This window comes from Phyllostomus discolor, chromosome X, assembly GCF_004126475.2.
Source record: "Phyllostomus discolor isolate MPI-MPIP mPhyDis1 chromosome X, mPhyDis1.pri.v3, whole genome shotgun sequence".
NCBI lineage: Eukaryota > Metazoa > Chordata > Mammalia > Chiroptera > Phyllostomidae > Phyllostomus > Phyllostomus discolor.
In genome coordinates, this window is record NC_050198.1 from 100,652,695 (window position 1) to 100,666,934 (window position 14,240).

At 38.5% G+C, this 14,240-nt stretch overlaps 1 protein-coding gene across 4 annotated transcripts in view; it reads left to right on the top strand.

Annotated features, from left to right (window-relative positions):
- The window catches only part of ATP7A (ATPase copper transporting alpha), a 107,707-nt gene that overhangs the window by 43,165 nt on the left and 50,302 nt on the right, over positions 1-14,240 (top strand). For 3 of the 4 annotated variants that reach the window (XM_028522885.2, XM_036016793.1, XM_036016791.1), the window contains 2 exons: positions 8,468-8,653; positions 12,907-13,070. In XM_028522885.2, coding sequence (XP_028378686.1) covers positions 8,468-8,653; positions 12,907-13,070 — 350 coding nt within the window. The remainder of the gene's footprint in view (positions 1-8,467; positions 8,654-12,906; positions 13,071-14,240) is intronic. The other variant, XM_036016792.1, reaches the window with a different exon arrangement.

A 14,240-nucleotide genomic window follows, 5' to 3' on the forward strand; every position in this document is an offset into this window, starting at 1 on the left:
TTTTGTTAAGTGAAGAAAAATAAGCTAAAAAGCTGTGTATTCAGTTTTATCATAAATTTATAAATACATGTATAAAGATTTATGCCATGTATATGTTATTTATGTATATGAATAAAATTCCTGGCAGGAAATGAGCTAGGATAATGATGATATTTGTTTCCATTGTGCTTTCACATGTCTTTTAAGTTCTTTATGACAAGGATGTATATAGTTATGTATATACAGGGTCTGGCACAAATAACACCCCCTTTTTATTACAAAATCATAAGCATGTAAATCTGTAACATAATAATGTCACAGTCAAGCATACCATCTGACATTTGAGGTGAAATGTTCAAATCAAAACTGTAAATTATTACACCCATATTATCACCCTGTGAACCACATTCAGGCCTTACTTCTGCCAGACCCTGTATAATGGGAGAGGCAAATGTTTTCAAAAGAAACGAGGTATGGAAAAATCATAAAATTCAAACCGTAGCTTTGATTTTAGGCATTCAGAGTCTTCCTGTTTTCTGACAGCTCTTACCTTGAACTGAAACCAAAAACGTGTATGTGGTAGAACCTGCCTGTGTGAAGTTGTTTGGAACTGGAATTGAACGTAGCCTTGCATTAAACTGGGAATACCCTAATGAAGCTTCTTATTGTAAATAACAATAGCTAATTCCCAGACCATGTCATCCTTAACCTTTGCTCTTTTGCTCAGAATGAAGGGTATCAAATGACATTGTACTGTTTCCAAGCTCACTAAACCTGAGAAGCATAAACAATTATATCAAACCCATGCTTAAATTATTTTTTAAGTAGAAATTTTTTTTAGATTTTTATTTATTTATTTTTAGAGAGGGAAGGGAGGGAGAAAGAGAGAGAGAGAAACATCAATGTGCAGTTGCTGGGGGTCATGGCCTGCTACCCAGGCATGTGCCCTGACTGGGAATCGAACCTGCGATGCTTTGGTTTGCAGCCTGCGTTCAATTCACTGAGCTACGCCAGCCAGGGCTACATTATTATGGTAGATAAATATCGGTGGAAGAGGACCCGGAGACATACTGAACGTTCTTCTCATATTCATGACAAAACATAGAAATTATAGGATTCTCACCTTTTAAAGTCAAGGTAGAGTTCACATATGGTAAAATTTCCCCTTTTAAAGTATACAATCCACGGGTTGTTAGTATATTCACACAGTATTGCAGCCATTACCAATTTTAGAGCATTTTACCACCTGCAAAAGAAACCCCATACTCATTGGCAATCACTCCCCATTTCCCCTACTCTGGCCCCTGTTAACTGCTGTTCCATTTTTGTTGTTATGAATTTGAGAACTCTAGGTACCATGGAAGTGTAGTCATAGAATATTTATCCTTTTGCGTGTAACTTTCACTCAGCATGTTTTCAGGGTATGCAAATGTTCAATGATTTTCGTAACATGAACTTTATTCATTTTTATTGCTGTTACAGTATTCCCTAGTATGTATTATATACCTCATTTTGTTTCTCTATTCATCAACTGATGGAAATGTAGGTTTCTACTCCTCGGCTGTTATAAATAATGTTGCCATAAATAATATGTAAATAATGTTTTGCACAAATGTGTGTTTTTATTTCTCCTGGGTGTATACCTAGGAGTTGAATTTCTGGGTCATATGGTAAATATGTTGAACATTTTTAGGAACTGTCAAACTCTTGAAAAGTAGCCGTACCACTTTACTTTCATACTTAGAATTCTCACTTTGATAAAGAAAACCTCACACTGAGGTACTTGTGCTCTAAAAAGAGATACATAATTCCCTATTAGAAAATTTATACAGCATATGCCCTGGCTGGTATGGCTCTGTGGATTGATGGCTAGGCCGCAAACCAAAGGATCGCAGGTTGGATTCCCATTCGGGGCACATGCCTGGGTTATGGGCCAGGTCCCCAGTGTGGGGCAGGTAAGAGGCAACCACACATTGATGTTTCTCTCCCTCTCTTTCTCCCTCCCTTTCTAAAGATAAATAAATAAAAATTTTTAAAAAACAAAATTTATACAGAATGTTAAAATGTGAAAGAGCCTCCAGTACTGAAACTCTGAACACAGTGTAAGAAATACATGATTGCAAGAGGAAGTGATTATGAAAGCAGAAGGAAATTTAAATTGGGGATTTTGGAAGCAAAACTGTATGAGTTAGCCATAAAAAATGACTAAAATTAGTTTCCGCAAAATTTAGTTGTATCTGTCATCAGTTGTAATTGTAAAATGTTTAAAATGACAGTATTTGAAATTATATTGATTCACATTTCAGTAATTCATAATATTGAATTATTCCTCACAGTTTCTGTTAAAATAGTTCGGCATACATGATACGTTATGTTGCCAATGATGGGCACTACATAAATAAGCTTAGTTTACATCAATATCAAAGAAATTATACTGTGATATTGCTATGCCTATCACATACATAGAAACCCCAATTAGATTACATATGGTATGAAACACAAATATTGCTCATGATCAAACCTGGTATCTGTCATACCATAAACTCAAGGACCTCACCAACTTTCAGACTAGATCCCAAAACAGATTTTGTTGTTTTCACTTGGGCCTATATTTTGCAACAAAGTCTACATTTGTATTTTGATAAGCTTCTAGGAAATTCATATCACAGACAAGTTTGCGAAGCACTGGTCTAAATAATTTGCTTCATTGACCTCTTTGAATCAAGTCTCTGATTTCAATCTATATCAGCATTGTTCATTTAATGCAATAATTATGTGTCATTAAATAATAGAATTTAAAATAGCTAGCATTTATGAGATTCTCTATAACCAATGTGGGAAGAGCAAAAGTAGAACTTTCCAATTTCTGTGGATGAATTCCACAGTATTTGATAGTCTCTGGCACCATGTTTAGAATCCACCTGTAGAACCATGAATACAACATGGTCAGTCACTTTTAGTAATGTCCCGTATGTCAGCCTACTCTTGTCAAGGGCCCTAGGATTTGACTATTCAACAAGTAGTTACCAGGAGGCTGTTTTGTGCCCTGAATCTGTTAGGGCTCATAATCACGGTCATGGCCATGAGGAATAAATAGGTGAGACAAGCCTTGGCATAGTGAATGTCACCATAAAAGAACAGATAGACCCCGGCTGGTGTAGCTCAGTGGATTGTGCTCAGACTGCGAATCAAACGGTCACCGGTTCGATTCCCAGTCAGGGCACATGCCTGGGTTTCGGGTCAGGTCCCCAGTGGGGGCCATGTGAGAGGCAACCATATATTTATGTTTCTCTCCCTCTCTTTCTCCCTCTCTTCCCCTCTCTCTAAAAATAAATTAATTAAAAAAAAGAAATAGATGCTTTCAAACATCTTAAAAAGAAGAAGAACAGATAGAATTGTGACTACAGCTACCCATATTATTGGAGTAAAAGGTGGACATCAAAATGAAACACGTATTCTGTGTTTCTGCTACAGATCAATCAGTGTTTTAAGATGCCACCAAAATTGTTTTTTGATTGTATTTTTCCCCATTACCATTTAGTCCCCTTACACACCCCTCCCCTCAGTAATCCCACTGTTATCCATGTACGTGAGTCAGTCCTTTTTGCCCGATCCCTCCATCCTCTAACCTCCCCCTGAAGCTGTCATTCTGCTCTCCATCTATGCGCCTACCCACCACATGTTGTCATCCTACTCTCTCCCTGTGAGTCTGCCGCCAGAATTTTTGCTGCCCATTTTCTCAATGGCAGTGGCAGTGCAGATCCAGGCCTCACAGCATAGCACTATGACCCGACCCAAAAAGACAGGCATCATCAGCACATTTCACTTTCATACCATACTAGTCCTGGATAAGCCATACATGTTAAAGAAGATAGCGAAGACTTCCAGCAAAGATGGAGGTGTAGCTGGATACACTTTGCCTCCTTGCACAACCAAAAGAACAACAACAATAAATTTAAAAACAAAAATAACCACAACTGCCAGAAACTTGAACTGTATGGAAGTCCAACAACCAAGGAGCTGAAGAAACATTTATCCAGACCAGTAGGAGGGGTGGAGATGGGCAGCCGGGGCAGAGAGGACTCACAGCAAGGTGGCGGCTAGTGGAGCAGGCAGTGCCACATTCGTGTGCAGATAAACCAGGAAGAACAACTGGGGAGCGAGACAGACTGTGTAACCCAGGGTTCCAGTGCAGGGAAATAAAGCCTCAGAACCTCTGACTGAAAAATCCTGTGGTGGTTGAGGCAGTGGGAGAAATTCCCAGCCTCACAGGACCGTTCATTGGAGAGACCCACAGTATCCTAGAATGTACACAAACCCACCCACTGGGAATCAGAAATAATACTGATGTACCAGAAGGGCCCAATTCACATGTGGGTAGTGGGGAAAGTGACTGAAAGTCTACTGAGAGTTCAGCAAGCGGTCCAGTGCCCTCTTGGACCCCTCCCCCAAATACAGCATCACAACACAGTGATGTGGGTTGCCCTTCCCTGGTTAATACCTAAGGCTCCACCCCTTACTACGTAACAAGTGCTGAGACAAAAAAAATGGCTCAAATGAAAGAACAGAAAAAATACAACTAAGCAACGAAGAGATAGCCAACCTATCAGATGCACAGTTCAAAGCACTGGTAATCAAGATGCTCACAGAATTTGTTGAATTTGGTTGCAAATTAGATGAAAAATGAAGGCTATGCTAAGTGAAATGAAGGAAAATGCACAGGGAACCAATGGTGATGGGAAGGAAACTGGGACTCAAATCAATAGAGTGGACCAGAAGGAAGAAATAAACAACCAAACAGAAAAGAATGGAGAAATAATTCAAAAAAATGAGAAGTTTAGGAACCTTCAGGACATCTTTAAATGTTCCAACATCCAAATTATAGGGGTACTAGAAGGGGAAGGGAAAGAACAACAAGTGGAAAAGTTATTTGAACAAATAATGAAGGAGAACTTCCTTAATCTGGTGAAGGAAATAGACTTCCAGGAAGTCCAGGAAGCTCAGAGAGTCCCAAAGAGTGTTGGGCACAAGGAAGCACACACCAAGGCACATCATAATTACATTAGCCAAGGTAAAAATGAAAGAGAGAATCCTAGAAGCAGCAAGAGAAATGGGACAGTTACCTACAAAGGAGTTCCCATCCGACTGTCAGCTGATTTCTCAAAAGAGACCTTGCAGGCAAGAAGGGGCTGGAAAGAAGTATTCCAAGTCATGAAAGGCAAGGACCTACATACAAGATTACTCTATCCTGCAAAGCTTTCATTTAGAATGGAAGGGCAGATGAAGTGCTTCCCAGATAAGGTCAAGTTAAAGGAGTTCATCATCACCAAGCCCTTATTATATGAAATGTTAATGGGACTTAGAAAAAGAAGATAAAAAATATGAACAGTAAAATAACAAACTCACAATTATTAACAACCACACCTAGAACAAAAACAAAAGCAAACTAAGCAAACAACTAGAACAGGAACAGAACCACAGAAATGAAGATCACATGGAGGGTTATCAGTGGGGAGGGGAAGGGGGGACATGGGGGGAAAGTTACAGGGAATAAGAAGCATAAATTGTAGGTACAAAATAGACAGGGAGTGGGTAATAACAGTATGGGAAATGGAGAAGCCAAAAACCTTATATGTACAACCTATGGACATGAACTGGGGGGGAATGCTGGTGGAAGGAGAGGTGCAGGACAGGAGAGAATAAAGGGGAGATAAATGGGGCAACTGAATGGAATAGTTATTAAAATATATTTGGGGAAAAATGAAAAAATGGAGGGGGTGATTTTAATGACCATCAATCTCATAATTCTATTAAGCAGAAACATAATATATGAAGTTTTTACTAACCAGTTAAAGCAAACAAAATAATTACATTCCTTTCCTTTTTTGTAACTATTTTATCTTTTACTTTTTAACATTTATTTTTAAAGAGTAGAAAAGAAGAAAGAGGGAGAGAAATATCAATGTGTGAAACATCAATTTGCTGAAACTAATTTCAGCCATTTTTTATGGCTGACTCATACAGTTTCACTTCCAATATCCCCAATTTAAATTTTTTTTAAAGATTTTATCGATTTATTTCCAGAGAGGGAAGGGAGGGAGATAGAGAGAGAGAGAGAAACACCAATGTGCGGTTGCTGGGGGTCATGGCCTGCAACCCAGGCATGTACCCTGACTGGGAATTGAACCGGCGACTCTTTGATTCATAGGCTGGCACTCAATCCACTGAGCAATACCAGCCATGGCATTTTAATTTTTAAAAAAATATTTAAACTTCCTTTTAATTCCAAACTTATAGAAAGGCCACAGGAATAGTACAAAGAATTTCTGTTGACCTACTGCGCTCAAATTCCCCAGTTGTCAATACTTCACCACATTTGTTTTACCATCCTCTTTCTCCATGACAGACATATATACACACATATATAAAATCACTCATATATACCTTTTTGTGAATCATTTTGAGAGTCAGGCACAGACCTGATGTTTATAGTTGTTTTTAAGCCATTTTTGATTGCATATTTATTCCTCATGTTAATTTAGACAATGAACCTACCAGCATTGAGCATAAGATTGGAAATCCTTATCTTGAAATTTTTGGAATCTTTTCCAATTGGTGTCTCAAGTGCGGGAAAGTTAACCTTTCTTTTAAATACATTTAAACATAAGTACTGTTGCTACAGCCTATAGAAAGTGGAAAATGGAAGCTTTTCCTCTTCTGCTTCCCATACTAACTGGGGTAAAGGCCACAGTTTTATGGATCTTTGTTGAGAGGTCTTGCAGAGATAACTTAAAAGGGACTACCTCTGTGACCTATTTTAATTGAATAGTGTACTTAGAGTGTGTGAAGATTGCAGATTACCTCTTGTGCCTGAAATAACTAACTTTCTCTGGAGCAAGACATAAAGGAATTTGCAGGATGAACTTTTTTTTTTTTTTTCATATTCCAGGTTCAAAATTAAATCTTGACAGTAATTATGAGAGAATTAAGTAAGATCTGGCTAGATTAAAAAATAATCCTTTTTCCAAAGCCAAAGCTATTTCCTCTGGGCAAATGGGCCTCTTTTTTTTTTTTTTTTTTGAGTTCTTTAACATTCCGGTACTCTTTGGTAAATTCTGCACTCTCTGTTCTTTTTTTTTTTTTTTTTTTTTTTTTTTTTAGATTTTATTTATTTATTTCCAGAGAGAGGGGAAGAGAAGGAGAGAAACTTCAGTGTGTGGTTGCCTCTCATGTGCCCCCCACTGTGGACGTGGCCTGCAACCTAGGCATGTGTACTGACTGGGAATCGAACCAGCATCCCTTTAGTTCCCAGATCTGCACTCAGTCCACTGAGCCGCACCAGCTAGGGCGCCCTCTCTGTTCTGAATGATGCTTACATAATCTTGAGTCCTTCACTCAAGACCAGGGACTGAGCAATTTCAGAACTGGTAGAATCTAGTCCTTTGCTGTTCACGGTGGCCATTGCTGTACCCAGACTGGTGAAAAGCAGGATCTCAAGCCCTACCCTGCATGCACTGAATTAGAATCTGCATTTTAACAAGATTCTCCAGGTGATTGTATGGGCGTGAAAATTTCAGAGCTGTTATTATACCGATTTGAGGAGTCCATATCAGTATTCATTAGGGAAATGGTCAGGCTTTTGTTAAAGTTTCTTCAAAGATGCCCTCCCTCAGCATCCTGAAAACCAACCCGGTCATGTAGGACTTTCTCTGTGGGCCGTCCTTATAGACCTGAACCAGTTTCTTGCTCAAGGAGAAGAAAGAACAAGTTAGGTTAGTGGAAATTTCCACATCACTTCTTTTCCTCCTTATCTCTGCAGGAGAGCTGAAAATCTTCAGCTTTTTTTTTTTTTGCAGGTGTTTGGATGTGCTAGAGAGGAATATTTTTTTTTCTTTCTTGGCAGGTGATTGATAATACTGCACTGAATAAACTAAAACGAATAGCACATTTTCTGAGACTGCAAAACTATTTTGTAAATTGCTTCTTGTTCCACTTACTATACCACGAAATGCATTACTATAAGAATGCAAACTGTTAACATGATGTTAAAAATTTGTTCTAAATATAAAAGCTGTCTGTTAACAAACTGCTCTCTACTTAGGGTTTGGGCTGGAAATAATGGCTGAAAGAAGTTGATACGACCCCAGTTTTGTTTACTCTCTGCCACTCCCCAAGGAACTCATTTTTTAAAAAATTATTTTTAGAGGGACAGGAAGGGAGGGAGGGAAACATTGATATGTGGTAGATACATCAGCCGGTTGCCTCTCTCACACCCCTGCCTGGGGACCTGGCCCGCAACCCAGGCGTGTGCCCTCATTGGGAATTGAACCAGTGACCTTTTGGTTCACAGTGTGGTGCTCGGTCCACTGAGCCACACCAACTGGTTTGAAAGGAATGGATTGACAGTGCCTCCGGGTGGATTGTGATGAATGACTAGGATGCAGCTGGAGAACACCTCAAATAAAAATACTCTTTCTCTGTCCACCAGATACAAATGAGCCCCCATCGGAAATGCCACATTTGACCCCAACTAATGAATTTCATACTAAAATGATGACACCAATTCATGACAAGGAGGACGTAAAGACTTCATCTAAGTGTTACATACAGGTCACTGGTATGACCTGTGCTTCCTGTGTAGCAAACATTGAACGGAATTTAAGGCGAGAAGAAGGTAAGACACACTCATAAAGCCTGTTGTTTTATGTTCTAGTTTGAGGACTCTGTCGTTTCTTATATGTTTTGTTACAATGTCTGTGATTCCTGCCAAGACCTCATAAACCCTGTCAGTGACATTCAGGACAACCTTGACTTTCTGACAGCCTGTTGTTGTTAGTGTTTTGTTCCCTTAGATGTAGCTCCTATCTTGTTTGCTTCACGAGCACATTTTAGTATCAATGACATTTATAGGGCAATAGCAGAAGGAAATACGTAATATTAGTATTCTTTATGGATCTTGGCTGCAATGTATTTTAAGAAGCATATAAATTTCCTGATAAAGCTATGTTTACAATTAATAAGTGGCATCCATAAATTTTAGTATTACTATACCCAACCCATGCACGAGATGAAAACCAAGTTTGTTTAGAATTGTAGGGGTGGGCAAAAGTAGGTTAAATTACTAGCCATCATTATCTAAAAGATAAATCATAAGTAAGGATATAAAATAATAACAATAATAAGAAAACAAATAATACAAATAAATAATACAGTAATTAATAAATCATACAAAAATAACCTTTGGATTACACACAACTGTAAACCTATTTTTGCCAACCCTGTATATTCTCTTCCAACAATTTGATCTTTGCTGGCAGTAAAAGTGATCAAAAGTTACTTAATATTATGTGTAAGTTTTAATCCTAGGTTACAAAATCTTAGAAATTCTACATTATTTCTGAACATTGGGGTGCATAGGTTCTTGTGGATTGATGTTTCAGGGTTCTTAGGGTATAATCCCAGCAGTGGAATTGCTGGGTCAAAAGGCAGTTCCATTTTTAGTTTTCTGTGGAATGTTTTAGCTTCTAAATTTACGTTCATATTACTACACAGCATGACACAGTAGATTTGTTAGCCATCGAGATGTGTGATTATGTTTAGTGAGAATGAAGTCATGGGCTTAGTACTTAGATAGCTCTAGCCCCAGGTGTTTTAAAGATATATATGTTGTTAGTTACAAGGGCCAAATAAGTAAGATTAGTATAAGCTTATCCCTACTATTAGGGAAGTAACTCAAAACATATATGGTAATATTGTAGGCTTCTGGCCAGTAGAATCACCTAATATATAATGGCCAAAACATTATCACCAAATGTATGTTATGCAGAGCCGTCTTCATTTCAATATTATCTTGACTTCATCCTGTCCTTTCTGCATCTTTCATGTCAGCCTCCATTACATCTAATTAAAATGCAGTCAAGGCTAAAGTTTACAGTACACTTTGATTAGCTGAAAGAGAAAAAATGGAAGGTTGCAAGCAAATAAAAGCAAAAAGAAGTCTCTGAGGTTCCTGTTTAATTTTGTAATCAACTATTTTGGGGCAACTCAGAAATAGCCTTTTTCATGAGACAAGCGGTGCCTGTGTGAATTACAAATCTTTTATTTAAAGATTTTTATTTTTATTTATTTATTTTTAGAGAGAGGGGCCAGGAGGGAGAAAGAGGAGAGAAACATCACTCAGTTATCTCTCCTCCATGCCTCCACTGGGGACTGAACCCAGAACCCAGGCGTATCCTCTGACTGGGGATTGAACCAGTGACCTTTCGCTTTTCAGGACAATGCCCAACTGAGACACACTGGTCAGGGCTACAAATCTTTTTATTAAAAAACCTGTTAAGCTGACTCTCCCATTTACTCCATATTTCCCCTTTAACTCCTTTTAACCCAATTAGGAATATCATTGGCGTAGCTTGGGTGACGACATTGACCTTTTGGTTTTTTAAACCAGGTAACACTGGTGTTCACATAAAATTTCAAAAAACTGACACAAAGATTTCTAATTATAGTTTGAAGTAAGAATTTTTTTAAAGATTTTTTAAAATTTATTTATTTTTAGAGAGGGAAGGGAGGGAGAAAGAGAGAGAGAGAAACATCAATGCGTGGTTGCTGGGGGCCGTGGCCTGCAACCCAGGCATGTGCCCTGACTGGGAATCAAACCTGCGACGCTTTGGTTGAAGTAAGAATTTTTTAAAGATTTTATTTATTTTTAAAGAGGGGCAGGGAGGGAGAAAGAGAGGGAGAGAAACATCAGTGTGTGGTTTTCTGTTCTGCGCCCCCTACTGGGGACCTGGCCCACAATCCAGACATATGCCCTGACTGGCAATCAAACTTGCGACCCTCTGGTTTGCAGGCTGGCACTCAATCCACTGAGCCACACCAGTCAGGGCTGAAGTAAGAATTTTTTAAAATTATCCCTAATTTATGTAAGTTTAAAACCTATTTTTGAACCTTGAAAAATCAGCATTATTTTTCTTTGTATTTCTGTTTGGCTATAGATTACATTCAACCAAAGCAAAAAAGACCTTTTCTTACTTTCTCTGTCCTCTTATTAGTGACACTTTCCCATGAACTGTTCCTCTGAATTATTAGCCCAGAGAAGCACTTTATATAGAAAGCTTAGATTATATGAAGTACTTTGTTTTCTCATGAAAAAGTATTAAGTTAACATTCAGTTATTTTTTTTTTCTTTGTATCATGCCCCGCCCCTCCTGCCACAGCTGACTTACTAACTGCTGACCCTCATTCCCTGTCAGGTAGCCACCAAGTGCCGCCGATTCCTAGAAAGAGCTGCCATTTCTCCTGTGTGTAATTAATTTCCTTGCTGGCAATGACAGTGATGGCTGGCCTAGAGAAGAGGAAAGCTTGTTAACAAAAGGCTTTCACCAGAGCACAGCGTGACTGTCATAAAATGAACTCCATTGTTCTGCTGCCGAGTTGTGTGGCCCTTTTTCATTCGAGGGATAAGAGCACTTCAGATTAGTGTGTGCCAGATAGGAAAACTTGAGAATTTTAAGAAATGACTATTACTTGGTAATACTATAATGTGGATGTTGGCACGTTCTTGGATTTTTTGCTACAACTGCAGTGATTTCTTACGTTCATAGGTTCCTTTCTCTAGGACTCTGTCTCATTAGTTTCTAAAAATGCTTTATATTTACATGATGAGGTCTCAACTGATTGCAGTTCATGGGCCTACTTTAAACAAAAAATAAAACTGTGTAAAATGAACTAATAAACAGTGATAAGATACTTGTGGAAATGTGCATGTTGTCTGGATAATTGATGATAGCAAAGAATTATTTTAGGTATGATAATGGTATTGTGGTTATTTTTAAAGAGAACAGTATCTTTTTTAAAAAAAATATTTTATTGTTATTCTATTACAGCTGTCTCAGATTTTCCCCCTTTGCTTTCTTCCACCCATCCCAACCCCTGCTCCCACAGTCGGTCCCCACCCTGTGGTTCTTGTCCATGGGTCCTTCATACATGTTCTCTGTCTAGTCCCTTCTCCTTCTTTCTACCACTATTCCCCTCCCCCCAATAGAAATATATATTTAAATATTTACAAGGGAAATGATATGATGTCTGGGATTTGAAAATAATCAGGGTAGAGGGCAGGGATTACTTGGCTAGGAATATAAATGAAACAAGATCAGCCTGGTATTATTGATAACTGTTTAACTGTTGAAGCTGGGTAATCAGTATATCAAGTTTACTATGTTCTTTCTTTTGTGTGTGTATATGTACATATGTATAAAATTGAAAAATTATATAATAAAAATTTTAAGAAATTAAGGCCCCCTTCTCAAAAAGTTTTATTTGGTTTAGGTTTAATACTATGTAAAAGTTAACTGACCAGTTTCTCCAGATTCACTTTAATCCTGTCACAGTTAAGTGGAAAACAATATTATTACATTACTTTTTAAAATTTGTATTTCATTTATTGTTTGATTTTATTCATTTATTTTCAGAGGAAGAAGGAAGGGAGAAAAAAAGGGAAAGAAATGTCAGTGTGTGATTGCTTCTTGTGAGCCTTCCACTGGGTACCTGGCCCACAACTCAGGCATGTGCCCTGACTGGGAATTGAACCAGCAATCCTTTGGGTTGCAGGTTGGCACTCAATACACTGAGCAACACCACCCAAGGCTATTTTTTAGTTTTTAATTTTTTATTATTTTTAAAGATTTTATTTTTTTAAGAGAGAGGGGAGAGGAGGGAGAGAAACATCAGTGTGTGGTTACCTCTCTCATATCCCCTACTGGGGACTTTGCCTGCAACTCACACATGTGTCCTGACTGGGAATCCAACCGGCGACCCTTTGGTTCACAGGCTGGCACTCAATCCATACCAGCTAGGGACATTACTGTTTTGTTTTGTTTTTTAAATAAGGAGTGTTATCTGAATTGTTTTTCTTATCAATGCTCCTAGGAATATATTCTGTACTCGTGGCTCTGATGGCTGGCAAGGCAGAAGTAAGATATAATCCTGTTGTTATACAACCCCTGGTGATAGCCGAGTTCATCCGAGAGCTTGGATTTGGAGCCACTGTGATAGAAAATGCCGATGAAGGGGATGGTGTTTTGGAACTTGTTGTAAGTAACAAATTTAGTGTAATTAATAAAATTCCTAGAAAAATTTAATGAGAATTCAGAAAAGAGTTCCAAAAATAATTCCAGTCAGAAAAATAAGACATAAAAGGAAAATTAAGGGAACTGGAAAATGGTAAGATAAGATATGACTTTATGGTGACTTTCAAGCATGGAATGTAAAAGATAATCATCATATCTCTATTAGAAACCAAAAAAGAAGAATTGGGTTGGAATGAATAAATGAAAATCAAGTTTTAAAAATGTAATAAGATTTTTACCTATAACATGTAAAAGAATAAGTTCCAGGTACATTAAAGACTTAAGTTTTTTTAAAGATTATATTTATTTACTTATGGAGTTGGGGAAGAAAGAGAGGGTGAGAAACATAGACGTGTGAAACATTGATAGGTTGCCTCTCACTCGCCCCCTACTGGGGACCTGGCTACCAACCCAGACACGTGCCCTGACTGGGAATCAAATAGTGACCTTGCAGTTCACAAGCTGGTGTTCAACCCACTGAGCCACACCAGCCAGGGCTGCTCTGGTTGTTTTTGAAACAGTTCTTCAGAGGAAAAGACTTTTGCACCCACTGAACTCCAGTCAGGGCAAGTGGAATATTTCATAGAACCCTCAGATAGCTCAAATAACGAAAGTCTGCTGATAAAGAGGCTTTGAAGAACCTACAACCCTTTTTGCCCATTCCGGTGGCTTTTGATTCTCTTTTTCACCAGGATGGTGAGCTGGTGGTCTTCAAGACTGTCACAGAGCTGGAGGGGAGGGGCAATTATAATGCCACATAGGTTGCTGTTTTATTGAGATTCATCTGATTTTCTTTTACTCCATCCTTACCTGAGGACATTTGTTCATTGCTTTTAGAGAGAGGAAAGGAGAGAGAAAAACACTGATGCAAGAGAGAAGCGTGGGCAGGTTGCGTCCTGCACGTGCCGTGGACTGGGGATCAATCCCGCAACCTAGGCATGTGCCCTGACCAGGAATCAAACCTGCAACCTTTTGGTTTGGGGACGACACCCCAACCAATTGAGCCACACTAGCCAGGCAGGGCTCATCACATTTTCTTGAAGAAATGCTTCCTGGGTTGCTGCAAGCTTTTAAATTCCAAATTTCTGGAAAAGTTGGTTCTAACCATTTTTGCCAGTTTTCTTATTGCTTTTA